Source organism: Lampris incognitus, chromosome 10, assembly GCF_029633865.1.
Source record: "Lampris incognitus isolate fLamInc1 chromosome 10, fLamInc1.hap2, whole genome shotgun sequence".
In the NCBI taxonomy this organism is placed as follows: domain Eukaryota; kingdom Metazoa; phylum Chordata; class Actinopteri; order Lampriformes; family Lampridae; genus Lampris; species Lampris incognitus.
In genome coordinates this window covers 32,281,882-32,303,481 of record NC_079220.1, presented here as the reverse complement: position 1 = coordinate 32,303,481, position 21,600 = coordinate 32,281,882, and the positions used below count along the sequence as shown (strand labels likewise).

Below are 21,600 nucleotides of genomic sequence, written 5' to 3'. Positions count from 1 at the left end.
GGACAATCATTTAAGGGACACACACAAACTCTTCTTTTTTATTAAATAAAAATATGATTTTTATTACCAAATGATCAATACACTTAAACTGAGTAATAACTTATTTAACAAAATAATAACATGAAAACAAAAATTTTAAATTATATGATTTTGACTATATTTTACTCACATTGAAATTGAATGAGCATGACCATGGGACATTGCAAAATAGCATGCATCCTCTTATACAAAATTGAAAAAAAAAATCTAGAAAATGTAACTAAAAAGCCAAGTAATGTTTTGTTTTGTTTTTTTATAACAAACCCTTTCATAGTCATTTTTATGTTGACGTGACAAATGAACTATTTTTGTACGGACACCAAAAGGCACCCTACAGCGATATAAGGGAGGGAACTAGATCAACTCAAGCCAATTTTATTTGTATAGCCCAATATCAAAGTCCACCAACATCCATCAATCCATTATCCGAACCGCTTATCCTGCTCTCAAGGTCGCGGGGATGCTGGAGCCTATCCCAGCAGTCATTGGGCGGCAGGTGAGGCGATACCCTGGACAGGCTGCCAGGCCATTACACAGCACCGATGCATGCGCGCGCGCACGTACGCACACGCACACACACACATTCATACCTAGGGGCAATTTAGTACGGCCGAGTCACCTGACCTACATAACATGTCTTTGGACTGTAGGAGGAAACCCACGCAGACGGAGAGAACATGCAAACGCCACACAGAGAACGACCCAGGACGACACCCCCCAAAGGTTGGACTACCCCGGGGCTCGAACCCAGAACCTTCTTGCTGTGAGGTGACTGCGCTAACCACTGCGCCACCAGTCCACCAACATGTCTCCTCAGACTCTGCCTTGTCTGTCTCACTCTATGTCTCATCAGACTCTGCCTTGTCATGGGCAAATTTGCACAATCGTCAACAGTGATTCTGAGCCCAGTGCAGTACATCATGAGACACACAACAGGCAAGAACGTTGGCTAAACAAGGTGACAACTGACATCGCGCTTATTTAAAACTAACCTTATCAGATTGGTGTGTGGAAGCGGCTTCTCTTGGTCCACTACCTGCAGAGTGGTAGGGAAAGCATGTGTTAGTGCATAGCCATGTGGACATCAGTACACAGGCCAATTTTTAGCTACGTCTCCTCAGACTCTGCCTTGTCAAGGGCAAAGTTGCACAATCATCAACAGTGATTCTGAGCCCAGTGCAGTACATCATAAGAAACACAACAGGCAAGATTGTTGGCTTTACAAGGTGACAACTGACATTGCGTGTATTTAAAACTAACCTTATCAGATTGGTGTGTAGAAGCGGCTTTTCTTGGTCCACTGCCTGCAGAAAGGTAGAAAAAGCCTATGTTAGTGCATAGCTATGTGGACATCAGTACACAAGCCAATTTTTAGCTTCGTCTCATCAGACTCTGCCTTGTCAAGGGCAAAGTTGCACGATCATCAACATTGATTCTGAGCCCAGTGCAGTACATCATGAGAAACACAACAGGCAAGATTGTTGGCTTTACAAGGTGACAACTGACATTGCGTGTATTCAAAACTAACCTTATCAGACTGGTGTGTAGAAGCGGCTTCTCTTGGTCCACTGCCTGCAGAAAGGTAGAAAAAGCCTAAGTTAGTGCATAGCTCTGTGGACATCAGTACACAAGCCAATTTTTAGCTTCGTCTCATCAGACTCTGCCTTGTCAAGGGCAAAGTTGCACAATCATCAACATTGATTCTGAGCCCAGTGCAGTACATCATGAGAAACACAACAGGCAAGATTGTTGGCTTTACAAGGTGACAACTGACATTGCGTGTATTTAAAACTAACCTTATCAGACTGGTGTGTAGAAGCGGCTTCTCTTGGTCCACTGCCTGCAGAAAGGTAGAAAAAGCCTATGTTAGTGCATAGCTATGTGGACATCAGTACACAAGCCAATTTTTAGCTTCGTCTCATCAGACTCTGCCTTGTCAAGGGCAAAGTTGCACGATCATCAACAGTGATTCTGAGCCCAGTGCAGTACATCATGAGAAACACAACAGGCAAGATGGTTGGCTTTGCAAGGCTACGACAGACATCGGGCATATTTAAAACTAACCTTACCAGATTGGTGTGTAGAAGCGGCTTCTCTTGGTCGACTGCCTGCAGAAAGGTAGAGAAAGCCGGTAGAGAAAGCCTATGTTAGTGCATAGCTATGTGGACATCAGTACACAAGCCAATTTTTAGCTTCGTCCCATCAGACTCTGCCTTGTCAAGGGCAAAGTTGCACGATCATCAACAGTGATTCTGAGCCCAGTGCAGTACATCATGAGAAACACAACAGGCAAGATGGTTGGCTTTACAAGGCTACGACAGACATCGGGCATATTTAAAACTAACCTTACCAGATTGGTGTGTAGAAGCGGCTTCTCTTGGTCGACTGCCTGCAGAAAGGTAGAGAAAGCCGGTAGAGAAAGCCTATGTTAGTGCATAGCTATGTGGACATCAGTACACAAGCCAATTTTTAGCTTCGTCCCATCAGACTCTGCCTTGTCAAGGGTAAAGTTGCACAATCATCAACAGTGATTCTGAGCCCAGTGCAGCACATCATGAGAAACACAACGGGCAAAGATGGTTGGCTTTACAAGGCTACGACAGACATCGGGCATATTTAAAACTAACATCAGATTGGTGTGTAGAAGCGGCTTCTCCTGGTCCACTGCCTGCAGAGGGGTAGAGAAAGCCTGTGTTAAGTGCATAGCTATGTGGACATCATGTCTGTAAATGTTCTCATTCATTCAGGTCATGGTTATCCAAAGGAGTTGAATCAAGTGCAACTGGACTTGGTATATATCCGTGAAGACGTGTCGCCTCTCATCCAAGAGGCTTCCTCAGTTCGTGCCTTTCTGACTGGATGAGAGGCGAAACGTCTTCACGGATATATACCAAGTCCAGTTGCACTTGATTCAACTCCTTTGGATATGTGGACATCAGCACACAACCCAATTTTTAGCTTCGTCTCATCAGACTCTGCCTTGTCAAGGGCAAAGTTGCACGATCATCAACAGTGATTCTGAGCCCAGTGCAGCACATCATGAGAAACACAACAGGCAAGATGGTTGGCTTTACAAGGCTACGACAGACATCGGGCATATTTAAAACTAACCTTATCAGATTGGTGTGTAGAAGCGGCTTCTCTTGGTCCACTGCCTGCAGAGGATTAGAGAAAGCCTACGTTAGTGCATCGCCATGTGGACATCAGTACATATGGCTCCGTGTCATCTCCTCAGAAACTCTGCCTTGTCAGGAGCAGAGACGCACTTCTGTCAGCAGAAACTCAGAGCCCAGTGCAAAACATCAAGGGAGAGATGCCTTCTTAGTACAGACACAAGACATTAACCAAACCGGAGCAGTCATTCAGTTACAAGCTCAGCCATGGAGACCGCTACATATTAGCTACACAAACTGCCAGCAATTGCAAACTAAGTTAACGTCACTCATTTACTGATTTGAAAGCTTGCCAGCGTATAATAAAAATATCATGATCACTTACCAAAACCGGATTGCCCTCAAGCATTTATTAGAAAATAAGCCGGCTCGCCCTCCGCGCAGACGTTCCGTGTGCTACTGAAGACTACCACATGGTCAAAATGGCGTACTGTCTGACAGCGCTAAGGACCCCAGCCAAGGAGTAGCCTAAAAATATGCCAGCTCAAAAAAATTCCTAATTCTCAAGTTTTGAAAACTTTTATTTTACATGATCCAAAGAAACTAATGACATTCTAAGCACATACTTTTTCGTCCCTTAAAACCGGTAATTTCACACCTTCCTCGTCGTAAAATACTAATATGTTACTTGGCTTTTACCCATCTTCGACTGGGGACAACTGGTTTCATTTTTTTAATTAGAATTTTTTTTTAATTATTATTTTAAGGAGGAAATGTCAAACGTGCACAAAGTAGCAGTGATTTTTGCGTTTGAAAATGGGGTATATATTAAAGGAATTATTTTATTGTTTGGATGAGTACATTTAACCAGATGGGTGTCAAATTTCATATTGGATAATTAGTCAAGTAACTGTATTCTCTAGCTGAGTGACGTGTTGCAAAACCTTTCTTCCTCCACTTGCAGGAGCTACTTCTTCATTGAAGCAATTTTCAATTCAAGAAAATAATTAGATACTGGGACTTGAAACCGAAAATAGATTTAATTGGGAGCATTTCCATTTTACAGTTCTTTCCAATTAACAGGACATGAACTTGCAACACTGGGGCCTAAATTAATCTGTCTCATTTCATTAAAGTACCAAAAAAAAGAAAACGAAAGAGCTGCTCTACGCAGTTTGGAGAATCAGCAGGGTTAGGTGTAAGCATGAAAAAGTAGCAGCTTTCCAGTTATTTTAATGGCATGTTCTGGCAAGGCAGAGCTGAAAAGTATAACACAACATTAGGTATTATGCCAATGACAATGAGCAATGCCACTGTCTACTCCTACTCCATCAAAGAACTTCACAGGACCTCTATGCTTAACACACATGCAGTTACTGTAGTGCCCCCCCCCCACACACACACACACCGGATATTTCCGCCAGCTGTGACAGGCGTACAACCCTACAGACCCACAAAACGTTACAACGGGAATGTTATGGGGGGGGGGGGGAGTACCAGCTTAAAAGAGTATACTGTTTTCTACAACAGTACAGTATTCTATGCAAATTCTCAATTTCTTTGATAAGTTTATTAACATTCCCAATGGGCCTGTTAAACACATGAGATTACTCACACACATACTAAGAAAATTTGTAGTTATTAAGACACCTCTCCACACACACACACACACACACACACACACACACACACACACACACACACACACATATACATAAGCTGCAGCTGTTTTGAAGGCTCGGAGGGAGGGAGGGAGGGGGAGACAGAAGGAGGGAAAAAGCCAACTAATCTGACACAAACAGGGCCAAAGAAAGGGGAAGAGCAGGAGCACCACAGTACGACAGGAAGATAATAAAGGGAGAGTAGTTGAAAGAGTGCAAAGACCGCCCAGAAATGAAAACTAGGGCAAGAGTTTAGCACAAAGAGTGGGGGGAAAAAGGACTTCAAGCCACCGCAACGATAGGTGGACGGCTGTGAAGAGAAGTGGGTGAGGAGCCCAACACTAAGGAGGGAGGTGAGGGACTCAGCTCACGGTTAACTCCTGCCTTCCTTGGCCGAGGTAAGGTTTCATAGAAATTTCATGTAGTAATAGAGCTCTATTTTTGCCCTATGCTTTCATTTGTTGCTATATATTTCCTCTATGCAGCGGTGCGGTGAGTTCTGTGTGACTGTGGGACAGACGAAACAGGGAGGAGGAGGGGGGGGCTGGAGGGCGGGAGGGAGAGGGAGGGATGGAGGGAGGGGGATGTGTCTGTTAGGGTGGGTGCAGGCTGTGCAGAGGGGGCTACAGGACGGGCCAGGGCTGGGAGAGTTGGTTGGAAGTTCCACCACAGGATCTTACCATTCAAAATGAACTTCAGTTTAAGTGCCTGAAGCTGTCTCGCTTTAGTTATGGGACAGTCCAAATAACTGTAGCACCAGAGGACTATTAACCCTTGGAATACATTTTCTGTTTGACCTACTAAGAGACCATAAAATCCTTCTTCAAAAGCCCACGGTGAAACCCAAATCTATGCCGGTAGATGGTAAGTTATAAAGCATATTTTGCATTGCACCGTTAGGATAATGAATGGCACACCAAAATCCCTGCGTTGACACAAATAGTTTGTCTTCAGTGCTGATGGCTCAATGAAAATCTGTCTTCGTGTGGGGAGTTTGGGGACACACCAGTTAAACCCATAGGCATTCCTTATGTTATCTAGTATCATGGAGTGACAGCAGTGTTCTCTCCAGCCATACCCCGGAGAAAGCCGGCCAAGTGAGGGGACAGGAACTTAAGGTCAAGGGTTAAAAGGGAAGCAATTCATTATTTTTCCGACCTCCTGCCAATCTGCACGGGTAAAGAGAGACAGAAAGAGAGAGAGAGAGAGAGAGAGAGAGAGAGAGAGAGAGAGAGAGAGAGAGAGAGAGAGAGAGAGAGAGAGAGAGAGAGAGAGAGAGAGACAGACAGACAGAGACATCATATTATCCTCTCGGTGGAGCATGTGATGCCCTGTGAACAGAGGGACACAGAGGGGAAATCTCTGAATCTAATTGTGCGCCTGACAGAGCCGTGCAGACAGATAGCCATGGGGAGGAAAACATGGGCAAACAAAGACCACATACTTTCCTCCCCTGCCCCACTGATGTTCTTGTGATACAATCTACATGCCTGTATATGTGAACCTCCATTCTCAGCTCCACATCTGAAGAGGGTGAGCTTGCCGGGATCGAGTCCACACAGGAGTTGACTTCCGTCCTCTGCTGCAGTTATTCCCTCGGCACGTGAGTGTCCGCTGTCGGTTTCCGAGCATGTGAATGTGTACATGTATGTATGTCTGCATTTCTTGTGTGCATGCGTGAGAGTTTTCCGAGTGAGGGAGGGGGAAGACAAGCCCACCAGCAAGGGAAGAGAGACGGAGAGCGGATAGGATGTGGTGACCTTTACCCCCTGTTTATTTTGGGATAGCTCGTGTTTCAGAGCTGGGAATGCTGGGAGAGGCCATTCCGTTCCTGCTGATGTGCTCATGGTTTGAACTGCCAGGCCGCCGAGTCTGCCTCCTATTACTGTAGGCCCCGTCTGCGTTTCACTGTATTCTGTCAAGTCTGCGACGAGAGGATCAATCCTCTTGCGTTTTCATTCTTTACGTCTCCAAACACACATCTCGAAACAGCCATTGCCATGATTCCCTTCACTCAGCAACACGTTTCACAGCTGCCATGTCCACTCCTTATTCCGAACACAAGGCACGGACTCACAACTTGTATATTTTGCATAGCTACAGCACCGAAACTTTGGTATTTTGCAATTCTGATGATAATCTACACATTCAATATGTCATGTTATTGATATGCTGCAGATTTTTAGGAAAAGTGACAAGATACACCTATTGTTGAGCCACACATCCGTTTGTTTCTCAGGGACAAAGATGTCCACAAGCTCAGCAGATATCAGCCCTGAAGATGCCAACAACCGCAGCTTCTGGATGGTAAGGGTGGGTGTGGAGATGTGTGTGTGCATGTGTTTGTGTTTCAGTGCCTCTTTGTTTGTCTGTGCGTCTCCATCTGTCTGTCCTCCATTATGACAAGTCCTGATGGCCTTGCAGGCAAACAGGCAGAGCAGAGATGTTTAGGCTATATAGCGCCGTAAGCAAGGCCACACTTTGATTTTCAAACAGGAGTTTCATCTCTGAATGCAGCAACGTGGGTTATTTGAGTCACTTTATGCCGCTCACAAATTTTTGGGGGATTTTTTTCTCCCCAATTGTATCCGGCCAATTACCCCACTCTTCCGAGCCGTCCCAGTCGCCGCTCCACCCCCTCTGCCGATCCGGGGAGGGCTGCAGACTACCACATGCCTCCTCCCATACATGTGGAGTCACCAGCCGCTTCTTTCACCTGACAGTGAGGAGTTTCACCAGGGGGACGTGGCGCGTGGGAGGATCACGCTATTACCCCCAGTTCCCCCTCCCCCCCAAACAGGCGTGCCGACCGACCAGAGGAGGTGCTAGTGCAGCGACCAGGACACATACCCACATCCAGCTTCCCACCCGCAAGTAGGGCTATTGTGTCTGTAGGGAAGCCCGACCAAGCCGGAGGTAACACAGGGATTTGAACCAGCGACCCCCGTGTTGATAGGCAACGGAATAGACTGCTACACTACCCGGACACCCTGTGCTGCTCATACTATAACGATAAGGCATAACAGCCACAATGTTCACTCAGTACTGGTTTGTCCGTCGACTCTGGGGTGACCTGGCCCCGTGGTTCACATTTCCTCATACCACAACATCAAATCTCAGTGCAAACTGCCTCACTTTGTCACACACAGCTGTTATTTAGATTTTACTAATTTGGCTGACATGCTAATCTTGAACAATTTAAAACTTGCATACACAAAATTTCAGTATGTTTTGCCCATTGTGGTAAGAAATAACTGTTCAGTCAGCGCTCTCTGTTGCCACAACCGTGACTACAACACCCATGATGCAATGAGCCTTCATCAACTCCATCAGCTTTGTATCAGTCACATCCTGCTGAGATTGATGGATGATGGTGACCACCCACACAGGTCTCAGCCACACCCTGCACTTAAATTTTTTTTTCGTCCCCCTCACCCTTTTTCTCCTTAATCGGCGATGCCTGTGTTGCTAGGCAACGGAATAGACCACCACGCCACCCGGACGCCCAACATTTCTTAAACAAAGGTGGTATGATAAAACCCATATAAGCAGGGCTACAGTAAAGACAACTATGGCCATGTACAAGCAAAGGTCAGGACAAACCAGGACCATTAGGTTTGACCAGAGTTCAGTGGGTTTTAGGATCACAGCATTTATTGTGATTTGAAGCATAACTGAAATATCATGTGATTAAATTGCATATTATGTATCAACATGACCAAGCAGAAGGTTAAGAGAATACCGAATCTGGGGTGAAATAACCATGAAAATCTTCTTTTTTCGGTGCACACATTCCTAATGTTACTCTACACTGAAGCTTAGGGTTATGTTAGTTTTCCATCCGTTGTGTCGGTCCAAGACGTGTGATGAGCCTGAGGTGTCTGCAGATGATGGCCAAGGTGAATAAATCAAAAGTCAGACGCATCAGGTCCACTTGAAGGGGAGGAATTTCTACAGAACAGTTTATAGTTGCACTGTTGTGCACTTTCGTTCCTGCACAAAACAACGCTCGGTCTATTTGACCCAGCTGATGAACATTTTCTGCTGTCTGTATACCTCATCATCCAGCTGGAGCGAACTATCGCTTTCACTTTCTATCACCTGTTCTGTCTGTCAATGGCCCAATCGTGGCTGTCCCAGTTTCATCTTTCCCCTCCTGTAATTTGGCTGGCTGCTATTCTGTTGGCCGTGTGCCCAGGCCAGGCCGTCTGTCCGGCCTGCCAGTCACTATGTGTGCTTGTGTTTGTGAAGCTGTCACCGTCCCAGCAGCCGTTTCCTCGCAGCGCTCTCTGCACTGTGGACTAGTGGGCTATTCATTCTACGGTAATGGTGCTGGGTCGCATGTAGTAAGTCCCAGGACAGCTTCTGCACACTGGCATGAGGACAGGCTTAACTAAACACACCACAGCTTGTTAATTATGTAGCTCAAATCTTCTGCTCATCCGAGGACGAGTCTTGTTTACTTTACACGTCGTGATTGGCCAGTTGGGCGGGCTCTCGGCTTACTGATTGGCTGGCTGCTCCTTAGCAGCGGTGCTGCTGGCCCCGAGCTGGATTCCTCAGCTGGTTCTGTTTAACTCAAGACGGGCGAGAAGAGTCAGCAGCAACCACAACAGAGAAGGACAGAGAATGAGAGAGATAGCTGGGCTGTTGGTAGAAGTGCTCTTCCATCAAACATTGTGATAAGATAACCTGAAGAATCCCCCAAAACCATAGAACATTCAAAGCTTACAACTTTTACAACGTTTGTTGTTTTGGGGTTGAAACATTTGGGTGATTTTTAAATATGTCAAAGGACCCAATGATTTTTGGTGCACGAGCCAGTTCATGAATTCATGATAGCTTTGAAAATGTAAAGTGAATGGTCCAAAAAACAAAAAAAAATCCCAGTCCTTCCGAGTCCTTTACTAATTGAAAGTACCTGGAAAGGTGATTTCCGTGCGGTTGTTGTTTGGTCGTTTCAAGACCTCGCTGACAGTCAGGTCATCCGCGCTGGTCAGCAGCTGGTAAACGTGTCAGGCTTCCTGTGCACGACTGCAGACCGGGAGGGGGAGAGAGAGAGAGAAAACGACAGAGTAGAATGTTGCGACTGCCAGGAAAATTGCGGAGCAATTTCCAAATTCCACATCCACAAACAAAACACTTGCTTCAGATACGCTAGTACATTCGGAGTTTTGCCCAAACACACTCCTCCGTCTGTCTCTGCAAGGCCAGGCCTTCAGCCTCGTGTCACCGGCCACACCCCGGCCACACTTCACTGCCGTTTAACTGGGACGACGGTAACGAACAGCTACAGAACAACTGGGTTTTGACCTTTATGATGAAGACTCTTAAACTTGTAGGGCAGGACTTCTCAATATCCGAACCAAACAGCAAGTCAATCCACACCCAGCCCACACCTCGTCTTATGAATACACATTATGAAGTATACGTAACATTTCCATCGTGTGTGTTGTTGCTGCCGAATTCACATATTAACGTTAAACTGGAGAATTTGCTTTGGGGGGCGGTGCGAAGCTTTTTATTGCGCTTACAGTAACGCAACGAATGTCGTTGTCATGAACCGGAGTAACGTTATCTTCCCTTCACCTGGCTCACCGGCTCTCCTCTGCTCCGCTCCGTGTGTGTGTGGAGGGACTAAGCCCCGCCCTCGTTGAAACAGAGCAGAGAAGTGAAACCAGCGCGACCATAATTGACAGTAAGGAGTAGCCTACCAGTACGCGAGTTTTCGGACTAATCAGAGCAGAGTAGGGCGGGTCTTCAAAATGAACATTTGGATCAGCGTCTCTGGGCTCTGGCTGCCAATCACGCCTTCCTTCTGTGCCTACGTTCAAGCAACTGATTTCAGGCAAACGATGCCATTTCTCCCACTACGCTCAAATGTAGTTTGACAAACTTGACTGTCTTGAACTTGAATGCATGTTGCTTAAACGTTTCAGGTGAGTTGATTAAATGTTATTTTGTTATTACCAATCGTTCCGGACCCCTGACCATGAATAAATATCAGATGTGGACCTTTGAGTAATAAGTTTGAGAACCCCTGGTGTAGGGAAAGATAAAAGCTCGACCTTGCTGGGATTTTTATATAATAACCTGCGATGTCAGTGTACAGGTTAATATGTTATGTCCCTAAAGCCCACAGCAAACACAACTGTCAGTGCCGTTTGTCAAGGCTTTAAAGACCCCCCCCCCCTCTCTCTTTCTGGGTCCTCACAGCCTGGGAACTATCACCGTACTGTAAAGCGGACGGAAGACGCCTTCCAGGCTTGCAATGACATAGTGGCATGCTTCCAAGAGAGAGCTCGTGTGGAGAGACAGTACGCCCAACAGCTCAGCGAGTGGAGCAACAAGTGGAAGCCCCTAGTGGACTCGAGTGAGTACTGCACTTACATAAACTGCTACGGCACCGGCCCAGGGTTTCAGGGTATGCCTGAACTGCTCATCCATTCTATAGTACATCATTATTTCCTCTACACGTTCATAAAGTGTAGCCTGGGAACCAGACAAATCTGCTGCGAGCTCATGTTTTACATTTGTTCTGGCATACACATCTGGCCAACTTCCCATTCAGACAGATGCCGGCCAATCACAACCGTTTATCTAATATGGGGCAGGTTTGATATGATGACATCCATCCATCAGTCCATTAACCAAGCCGCTTATCCCAACCGGGGTCGCGGGTTGCTGGAGCCTATCCCAGTGGTCATTGGGCGGCAGGCGGGGAGACAACCTGTACAGGCTGCCAGTCCATCACAGGGCAAAGATGACATACAGCCTTATTTATTTTCCCACCCGCATTCCGGGAACGCTGCCTCTGAGTGGCTAGTAGTCGTTGCCTTCGTTGGTTAGGTTGGTTAAAGTTAGGGTTAGGGATAGGGTTAGCCTATCAGAGGCAGAGCAGGGGCGGGTCGTCCCAGAATACGGGTGGGGACAAATAACGTTGACGTAACAGAGGAGCACCGTAAGCTGCCACTGATGTGAAACGGTCTATTGAGTCCGCTGTCATGGCAGCATTAAAAAAATGGACGGTATATTTCCTCTAAAAGAATAACAAACAACTGCATCTAAAGATTTTCTTGATAAGAAAGATGTTTGCCATATTTCCAACAGGATGTGGTAAAAGTTTAAGTGCTACGTCACACATTTCATTGCTGATTGGTTGTAGATCTATGCAATTGTGTCCAGAGGTAATCAAAATCGAAAATAAACTGAGAGGAGCCAGGCTAATTAGCATTTACGAATTGGTCTGGTTCCAAGGCTACCATAAAATATCTTTTGATATGGGTTTTCCATTGCTTTAGGAGAAAATTACCTTTTCACTTTCTAGTTCTGCAAGTGAGTTGTTAAAGAGTCTAAACCCCAGATCATTTTAGTGAGTTTGCAGACATCTAACGGTTAAAAACAATGTAAAGGTTAAAAACATGGCAGGCTGGTCTGGATACTGTGATGTGAGCATAGCAGGATGAACACAGATGCAGATAATAACATTAATAATGGCTGGTTCAAGTGCATAGGTTTGGCTTGAATGTTTGTGGGGAAACATGGGTGGTGTGGAATGTGCAATAGGGAGGTAAACCAGAGGTTATAATATGGTTAATTTTGTAAACAAACTACAGTAAAGATCTGATGGGGACAACAATTAAAGTGATACATCACAGGGTCTTGGTTCTATTCTAAATGTTACTAAATATGTTAGCTGAATTAACTGAATCAGCTTGCTGCCACTGTGAACCCGACCCCGGAAAAGCGGCTGAAGATGAGATGAGATGAGACTAAATATGTTATATTCTGAATGGCGTTATTACATAGGATCTAATCTATCAGATTTACTTACTAGCAGAGATCAATAACAGTGTACAATAATTACAAGACACCCTGGACAGGCTGCCAGGCCATCACACAGGACCAACACACACACACACACACACACACACACACACACACACACACACACACACACACACACACACAAACATTCATACCTAGGGGCAATTTAGTATGGCCGATTCACCTGACCTACATGTCTTTGCACTGTGGGAGGAAACCGGAGCACCCAGAAGAAACCCATGCAGACACGGGGAGAACATGCAAACTCCACACAGAGGACGACCCCCCCCCAAGGTTGGACTATCCCGGGGCTCGAACCCAGAACCTTCTTGCTGTGAGGTGACCCCGCTAACCACTGTGCCACCGTACCACCACGAATAAGGATTAAAGTTAAAAAGAAAAAAAACGTATGGCGTAGCTTGCTAAGTTAACTTGCTACCTAGATAACAAGCCTAGTATGCCCATAAAGACATAACTATAGCTTACTCTGGATGAGAACGCAAGGGAAAGCAGTCTTTTTTCTAACCTTTTTACAGTGAATGAGAAGACATAAAAAAGACAAACAAAGTCTTTCTCTTAGAATTGCTTAGTCTCCATCCATCATCTGTCTCTATCTCCATCAATAGCTAGTACACTGACTGATGGGGTGGTGTTGAGTGACTCTGTTCATGCGCAGTAAGCCTACCCTACAGAGTGCAGAGCCAGACCCACTTTGGGAATGCTTACCTCTGATTGGTTAAGGTCAGCGAGGGGATTAGTGTTAGCCAATCAGAGCTTTTGTTGCAAGAACTTTTGAACCAAAGTGGGTTGGAATCATTAAGTCAAGTCAAGCCAATTTTATTTGTATAGCCCAATATCACAAATTAGCCTCAGTTGGCTTTACAGCAGCATAACATCGTGTCCTTAGACCCTCACATCGGATAAGGAACAACTCCCTAAAAAAACCCTCTTTAACAGGGAGAAAAAATAGGAAAAAAAACTTCAGGGAGAGCAACAGAGGAGGGATGTTTATCCCAAGATGGACAGACGTGCAATGGATGTTATGTGTACGCAATTTACAGAATACAACATTGAAAGAGCACAACAGAATTATGAAACATATGAAGAATATGATGAAGAGGATGCCAAGCAGTGTGAAGATGCCACCGGAAAAGCCCAGGACTGGAGCCATGTGACCACCATCACCATGGAGACCTGGGAGGAGGACAGACTACACATGCACACAGGGGACATTCACATCACACCATTCACATACACAGAAGAAGAGAAAGGAGAAAACATCATTCAGAGAGAGAGAAAAGACATGTGAGAGAACAGAACAGTTTGCAATAGTCAATAATTTGTGATAATGGGCGATACAAACAAAATTGACTCGACTCTATGGTCTCGTCAGCAGAACAGTGCTTTTTAAATTCATTGAGACAGAAACCGACCCACCAATCAGTACAGGCTGTTAAGTACTCAACTTAAAGGCAACTAATTGTAAGCTAAGACAAAAGATGAGTTTTGAGTTTGGATTTAAAGGACTCAACAGACTGATTGTCTGATGGCAGCAGACAGGTTATTCCACAAGAACTGGGCCTGATAGGAAAAGGCCCTGCCACCAGTTGACTTCTTTTTAACTTTGAGTACACACAGGAGCCCTGTATTTTGAGAGTGGAGACCTCAAGATGGAATGTACGGTTTTAGGAGATCAGACAGGTATGATGGGGCAAGCCCAATTAGGATTTTATAAGTCAGCAGTAGCACCTTGAATTCTGATCAATTGGTGGTGGTTACCCTCTTCAATGTGAAGTGATTTACCCCCTTCAATGTGAAGCACTTCGGGTGTCTAGAAAAGCGCTATATAAGTGTAATGATGATGATGATGGATAGGAAGCCAATGAAGAGAAGCAAGAATTGGTGTAATATGGTCAAATTTTTTAGTTTTAGTTAAGATTCTAGCAGCAGCATTTTGAACCATCTGAAGACTTTTAGTACTAGCATGTGGCAGACCTGAAAACAAAACATTACAGTAATCAAGTTTGGATGAAACAAATACATGTATTAGAGTCTCTGCATCAGCAATGGACAGGAAAGACGGAATTTTAGCTATGTTACGCAAGTGAAAAAAATGCAGTCTCGGTGATTTCTTTAATGTGTTTATCAAAGCATTTCAAAGGCTTTGAACAAAGGCTGGGATCAAATGTAACACCAAGAATTTTTGGCTGCCAGACTTTCTGAAACCACAGAGTTGTCGATTGTTATCGTTACTTGATCAAATTGGTATCTGTGTCTAGCAGGGCCAATGACCAGCATCTCAGTTTTATCTGAATTTAAAAGCAGGAAATTCAGTGACATCCAATTTTTCACAGCAGCCAAGTAGGCCTCCAAATTAGTCATCTGAGTATGATCATCAGCCCTTATAGGCATATACAGCTGATTATCATCAGCATAGCAATGGAAATTTATTCCATAACTGTGTATAATTTGGCCAAGAGGTGAAATAAAAAGAGAAAAAAGTAGAGGGCCAAGAACTGAGTCCTGACGTACACCATATTTAACATCAGAGAATTTAGCTGTAATATTATCATCGCAGACACACTGTGTTCTTCCAGATAAATAGGACTTAAGCCAAGAGAGAGCTAAGCCAGAGACAACAAAATTACAATTTATTCTGTCCAATAGTATACAGTGATTAATGGTGTCAAAGGCTGCACTGAGGTCCAGTAGTAGAAGCACAGAAGTGGAAAGACAATCCATAGCAAGTAGAAGATCATTCACCACTCTGGTCAGAACAGTTTCAGTGTAGTGATAGGCCCTGAAAGCTGACCTGAAAGGTCCATATAGATAGTTTTCTTCTATATGAGTCAAACATTGTTGATACACAACTCTCTTTAGTACTCAAGAAAGGAATGGAAGATTACAGACTAGTCAATAGTTAAGAGACCCTGGATCGAGGTGCAGTTTCTTAATTAGAGGTTTGACCACAGCTGTCTTAGAATTGCTGGGAACAGTGCCAGTGGTGAATGATAAATTAACAATGTCTAGCATTGTAGGTTCCAGAAATTGCATTGTAGGTGCCAGGAAAGACCAGAGGTCTTTAAAAAGTTTTGCTGGTAAAGGGTCATTAGGCAAGAAGTTGGTTTAGAAGCTGACACGAGCTTAGTCAAAGTATCAAGAGAGTTAGTCTCAAAAGCTGTAACAACAGGGACTATTAGTGACTCATTGTATCGATATGAATTTGGTAAGACAGGATCTGCAGGAGTAGATGGAGTGGAAGAACTAATTTTGTTTATGATCTCATCAAACTTATTGCAGAAAAAGTCTAGAAACTCATGGGCTGTGAATGGTGAGCAGCTAATAGATGGCTGCTTTTTAGTAAATTAAGCTTAAGTGTCAAAGAGAAATCTGGGATTATTTTTATTAATATTGATTAAGCGAGAGAAATACACTGCTTTCACAGCAGATAAACCATGCTTGTATTTCAATAAACACTCATGCCAAGATAGGAAAAAAAAACTTTCCATTTTGATTTTCACCATTTACATTCCAGTCTCCTGCAGGCCCACTTAAGAGCATGTGTCTCGTCGTTAAACCAGGCTGTCAAAGAAAGTTGAATCAGTTCATCTGGATACAACGTTTATTGACAGATATGTTTCATCACTCATGTAGTCACTGCTTCAGTCTAAGAGCCAAGACACAACCAAACCGACTAGCGGTGACAAATGCCGACTGCTGCGTCACCTCATGTCACCTGCCGTCTGGGCTAAAAGCAGGGTTGCCAGGTGATTGTGATAAAACCAGCCCAATGGCCAATCAAAACTAGCCCAAAACTAGCTCAATGGCAAATAGAACTAGCCCAAAAAAACAGCCCAATACCAGAACTCTAAATGCGGTCCTGCCAAACACTATACACTGCTTTTAAAATCCAATAGCATTACTACCATTGCCAAATATATTGCAAAGCTTTAAATGAGTAGAGTAAAATCAAAAACATACACACTATGCCCTCATGTCTGGCAAATAGACATTTAAATACATCTTGACTAGTTTTAGAGAGTGGTTTGTATTATCAGATATATTATCCTAAATAACTGGAAATGTTAGACCAATTCACTGATGCACAAACTAATCTGTTGCTGCTTTGTCTGTCGCTTGCTCTCTCTTCCTCTTTTTTTTTTGTTGGATGAATTTCCTCCCTGCCTGGACAATATGAAGTATTTATTTCATATGCATTTATTTAATGCAATTTATATTACCTTATTACAAATGATAGGCCTACACTTTGTCCTGTTAATACACTAGGCTACATTTTAATCATGCAATCACTGTACATGTGTAAATACTAATACTTGCACATACACTTTTACTCATACAGTCATATCATACATTACTACTATTTACACATGGAGACACCAATATCAATAAACGTTTTCGTTAACTTTTTATTACATTTGTATTCAATGTATCTATAGTAGATTGCATTGAAAAATAATTTCAGTTTACCAACTCATTGACTTGTAGTCGAGGTCGACTGTCTTCCAGCTGAATTTTCTTGAGAATAAAAAAAATAATAAAACAAAAAAAAAATCATTGAAACAGAACTATTCATATTTTTTGATGTCTTTTGTTTAAATGCTTTGAGATCCCTTGCCCTCGTCCTTGTCATACATGTCTGTATTGAACAAGGTCAGCATCTCCCTGGTTGGTTGTAACTGGTGGCAGCAGATTCCATGCCTTTGCATGAAGGCCCTAATCCGAAGGATGTTCCCCAGACGGCTGTCTTTCATCCTACTGCGCAATTTGGTCTTGATCAAATTCATCTCTGAGAAGGTGCGTTCCACAGCTGCGTTGGTGAAAGGCAACGGCACCAGTGAGAAGGCAAAAGATCTGAGTTCTGCAGTCCTGTTCACCAGCAGCATCCCTATGGCTTTTCACTTCAATCCAGAACTGTTCGATTTTGCTGTCTTCTGTATTCTCCCACTGAAGCATGTCCAGCACTCTCCACTGTTGATTGATCTTGCCGAGGTCTCCGGTGTACAGTCGTAGAAATGACAGTGATGCTAGCTGTGGTTTTCTCTGACCACTGAGCACCATGGACGGACTCAAAGCCCCGAGAGACTGAAGTTGCTGCATGTTGGGAGGCAGTCGTTGTTTCATTTGCTTCGCAAATTCAAGCAGGTATTCTCTGCAGCGCTGTTTGATGCCCTCTGCTGCCGGTGCGGGAAGGTTTGCGTTCTCCAATTCCAGCTGGAACCGAATGCGGAGAGCGGCAGCTGGTTGGTTTCAATGGCCCCGTCAAAGTCAAGAATCTCTGGCCATTGTCCAGTGTCCACCACGGTGCTGATTGTTGTGACTGGACTCCGTAGCAGGCTCAGATGGAACGTGACGAGTTCGTTGAAAAGCTTACATGGATTTGCGGTTTCCAGTTGGAACATTTTGTTCACTCTGTTCGCCTCTTGGACGTTGGGCTGCAGGAACAGTAAGTAAAGCTTGTTGATTGGATCTGTGTACATCTGAAACAAAATCTCCGTGCTGTAGTTTCGGTCTTTGTCTTTTGCTAACTGGAAGTGCAATCTGAGCTCTTCATATTGATCGAGCACCCTGTTCAGGCACGCGCTGACAGCTAGCCACCTAGTGCCTGAAAGTTGGAGAATCTTGAGCGATGTTTTGCCAACGTTTATTGTTGCATAGTTGCAGGTAGTTTTGCTGACGGAGAGTGCTGTGAGAAAACCATGCGTATGTTTGCGAAATCTGGTACTCTACATTTCTCAGCAACACACGCATTGCATTCGATGAGCACAGCTGAATTGAGCGGCAGACACATTTGACAAACACCACATTGTGGTTGTGCTCTCGGAATTTAGTGAGAACAGAAATGTTTCGGCTGCACATATAGTGAGGGAAAGTTAGGAAAATCTGGGAAGTAAAGCATTACCAAGAAACTTCTTCATGAATGTGTTCATAGAGGTGTGTAATAACATGTATTAAAATGTTGAAATTCAACTCCAGGGGGAAACCCTGAAAAAACCTGATCAAAGTTGGGGTATTGACACCAGTATTAAAAAAAATCAGCTTCCGGTTTGGGAAAAAAGGCTACCAAAACATTTTTGTACATAATTTTCTGAACAAAAAAGTCTCTTGGGGTAAGTCTCTAACTCACTTGTGAGATTTTTTTATGATTTTTAAAAGATTTTTTATTCTTTTTATTTTTTTATCCCGTTCTTAAGGCCCTTTCCATCCACCCCCTCCCAGTGAGAGACCCTTGTTCTTTAATTCATCTATTCTTTTATTTTCATTTTTTGTTTTGAAAATATTGTAGTACAATAGAGAGGAAGTGGGGGAGGGGGGAGTCCGGGTTAGGGTGATTTTTTGAAAAAGATTTAGATAAATCATTTTTTATCATTTTTTATCATAACAAATCACAGCAACGCTGTAGAGACTTACTTTTGTTTGTTTTTTCATGATTCTGAGTTGATTGCTAGCATTTAATTTTCTCTAGATCTACTCCTTAGTGGAATAACTGCCATGCCAACTTTTGCATATATATTTTTTTGCATTTATTACAATAGTTGCAATAGTCAGAGAAAATCCATGTCAAATGCTTCACAAGTCAATGTCTGAGTCTTCTTCAAGACCATCATGAATACCATTCTTGCATGTAATGCCTTTACAAACTCCACATGCTGAGATGCACTTGACACCATTCTTCTTGCAGCTGCATCGCCTGTTGCTGCAATCTCCATTACAATTACAGCTTGTGAACTGGAGGAGCTCCTCAGGAGCCATTTGGTCTAGTGTTGGAACTGGCTCATAACCATGAACACCGAATGTCCATCCATAGTCACTGGGGTCTAGAGACATGCTCTGTAGAAGAATCCAGTCTTGGGTCTGTAGGTAGGCATGGAGAGAATGCTGTGCAGCCGCACCCTCTGTTGGAGGTAAAGTCTCTGGTTTGATCAGCCCAGCCGCTGCCTTCCGTGAGAACATGGTGTACCGAATTTCACCCAGAGTAGTACCTGGTCCATTGTAAATATATTGGAAGATCGCAGATCCAGCCTGAACCACTGCACCCTTGGTAGCATGAATGTCCATGAAGATGTCCATATGTTTATCAATGTCCCCCGCACAAAACCTGAAAAAGTGCATTTCAAGGTTTTTTAAAGATATTTCAATATACAAATATTTCACTAAAATACAATTACTTTTATTATTATAGGCCTACTATTATTACCTGTCAAACAGAGTTGTTTTCCCATGGCCAGAAATAGCAGAAACTGTATCACACCCAGTGAACGCATGACAAAAGAGCAGGTAGCGTCTCTTTCTTTCTGAGAGAGCTTCCCGGATCTTCCTGACATCATAAGAGCCCTTGGATGTGGTTAAGAAGAGTGGGTGGCTGGTGCTCGAGCTATGGTGCACCAGCATTACCAGCACATCTGCGTCTTCTGCTCGCAACTGTAAAGAGAGCATGTGAAAATATTTTAAAAAATCAAAACTCTTATTTTAAAGTAGTTAAGCAAATGAAAGTTAAATATCTACACAAACTACTGACCTCAACCGAGCCATCTTTAGCAGCAACCAATGCCTCTCTCACAATCGAAGTGTCAGCATCATTGTCAGTCTGCTCCACAGTGATGTTAAGTTTTCTAAAAGTTGAGGAGAGGAGGTGAATGAGTTCACTCTTGTTATGGATGTTGTCTAAGAACTTTGCTCTTGGTGTCCAGTGCATCATATCTGGTTGAATCTGGAGATCACAGCATGATTTCTTGCTACGTCGGATGTGGTCATGATCTTTTGGTGATCTGTTATAGCCATCAAAGACCACAATGATCCTTTGAGAGTTATAGCCAAGACGCTGCATGTACCTTAGGTAACTGTTGGCAATCTCCTGCCAAGTCTGGCCTTGTTCCCACTTCACCATGTAGAGAAGCCATCCTCCATCAACCACCAAAGTGGAACAGGGTTGGTTAGTGAGTTCAAGTGGATCAGTCAACTCCTTCAGGCTAGTTTTGGAAAACCCTGCCTTGTTTGCCTTGTTCATTTTGTGATCTTTGTTGCTGAAAAGGGACAATGGGACGGGAGTTAGCTCATATTCCAAGCTTGTCTCAACTGTCATATCCCGTCGAGCAAAAATTATCAGTTGGTTGAACAACTTGAGTGAGTCAAGATGAATCTTCTTGTTGATCTTGGGAATCTTTCTGAGTGATGACAGGGCTTGTACATTTGACTTCACCTCCATGGTTGATGTTGCTGACTGTCCATCCAGCTTTATCTGCATCTCTCTACCTACTTCAGCTGCTCTCTCTGCATTGACTGAGTCATCCCCCGTGCTTGTGAATCCTGTAGAGAAAGATACAAGCATATTCTTGTCTCGATCGTGGTCGAATGGGTTGTTCTCTTCAAACCATTGAATGAAACGGGGTGTTTCCACTGACAGAGACAATGTTTAAATCTATATTGTCCCCAACGAACTGAGTGACTGCATTGTTTGCTTCCGCAACGTCCATGGAGACCACCTGATTGTCACTTTCACTGGCGGTCGGAACCATTGGATCCTCAAGTGCGGCATCAATCGCAGCCTCATCATTGATCTGGTCATCAGTTTCTTCTACAATGGTATCAAGTGAGCCAGATGTATCTGGGATGCCATCTCCATTCCTGTCATTGAGGAAGCAGTATTTGTAGTTTTGTGTCTCTGAGTAAGACTCAGTGTATCCTAGCCGGTGTAACTTGTGGATCATCCATTTTGACCCAAATCTATGATCAAGTTGTATGGCAAGCCCTATTTGGTATGGCAATACTCCTGATCGAGGCCGATGAGCCTTGATAAAGTTCTGCCCCCAAACAGCTACTCTTTCATCGGTCTTCACTATTGGTCTCAAGAACATCTGGAGGCTCTCAGGAACAAGTGCCAGCTGACTCTGGATATCAGCCATACTGTATGCAGTGGGGTATGACTTTGGATCTAGATTAAT

The 21,600-nt window shown here is 43.9% G+C and overlaps 1 protein-coding gene, 1 long non-coding RNA gene and 9 other non-coding genes across 12 annotated transcripts in view; 1 reads left to right on the top strand and 10 right to left on the bottom strand.

Annotated features, from left to right (window-relative positions):
• Positions 1–139: 139 nt before the first annotated feature.
• LOC130119229 (uncharacterized) lies at positions 140–9,794 on the bottom strand. The gene is made up of 9 exons (XR_008810831.1): positions 9,735–9,794; positions 3,151–3,194; positions 2,667–2,707; positions 2,390–2,428; positions 2,109–2,147; positions 1,836–1,879; positions 1,568–1,611; positions 1,300–1,343; positions 140–1,075 (listed from the first exon to the last, which is right to left on the bottom strand). It is a non-coding gene; the product is annotated as an uncharacterized LOC130119229 (long non-coding RNA).
• LOC130120263 (small nucleolar RNA SNORD88) lies at positions 882–967 on the bottom strand. The gene has a single exon (XR_008810965.1). It is a non-coding gene; the product is annotated as a small nucleolar RNA SNORD88 (small nucleolar RNA).
• On the bottom strand, positions 1,150–1,237 carry LOC130120255 (small nucleolar RNA SNORD88). The gene has a single exon (XR_008810958.1). It is a non-coding gene; the product is annotated as a small nucleolar RNA SNORD88 (small nucleolar RNA).
• LOC130120258 (small nucleolar RNA SNORD88) lies at positions 1,418–1,505 on the bottom strand. Its single transcript, XR_008810961.1, has one exon. It is a non-coding gene; the product is annotated as a small nucleolar RNA SNORD88 (small nucleolar RNA).
• LOC130120256 (small nucleolar RNA SNORD88) lies at positions 1,686–1,773 on the bottom strand. The gene has a single exon (XR_008810959.1). It is a non-coding gene; the product is annotated as a small nucleolar RNA SNORD88 (small nucleolar RNA).
• Positions 1,954–2,041, bottom strand: LOC130120257 (small nucleolar RNA SNORD88). The gene has a single exon (XR_008810960.1). It is a non-coding gene; the product is annotated as a small nucleolar RNA SNORD88 (small nucleolar RNA).
• On the bottom strand, positions 2,235–2,322 carry LOC130120262 (small nucleolar RNA SNORD88). The gene has a single exon (XR_008810964.1). It is a non-coding gene; the product is annotated as a small nucleolar RNA SNORD88 (small nucleolar RNA).
• Positions 2,516–2,603, bottom strand: LOC130120264 (small nucleolar RNA SNORD88). Its single transcript, XR_008810966.1, has one exon. It is a non-coding gene; the product is annotated as a small nucleolar RNA SNORD88 (small nucleolar RNA).
• LOC130120260 (small nucleolar RNA SNORD88) lies at positions 3,001–3,088 on the bottom strand. The gene has a single exon (XR_008810962.1). It is a non-coding gene; the product is annotated as a small nucleolar RNA SNORD88 (small nucleolar RNA).
• LOC130120254 (small nucleolar RNA SNORD88) lies at positions 3,264–3,353 on the bottom strand. Its single transcript, XR_008810957.1, has one exon. It is a non-coding gene; the product is annotated as a small nucleolar RNA SNORD88 (small nucleolar RNA).
• The window catches only part of si:ch211-51c14.1 (protein kinase C and casein kinase substrate in neurons 2 protein), a 35,360-nt gene continuing 18,762 nt past the window's right edge, over positions 5,003–21,600 (top strand). Inside the window, exons 1-4 of one of the 2 annotated variants that reach the window (XM_056287669.1) lie at positions 5,003–5,211; positions 6,330–6,416; positions 7,053–7,120; positions 11,030–11,186. In XM_056287669.1, the coding sequence (XP_056143644.1) occupies positions 7,061–7,120; positions 11,030–11,186 (217 nt within the window). In that variant the 5' untranslated portion in view covers positions 5,003–5,211; positions 6,330–6,416; positions 7,053–7,060. Of the gene's footprint in view, positions 5,212–5,438; positions 5,678–6,329; positions 6,417–7,052; positions 7,121–11,029; positions 11,187–21,600 lie in introns of those variants that run through there. The other variant, XM_056287668.1, reaches the window with a different exon arrangement.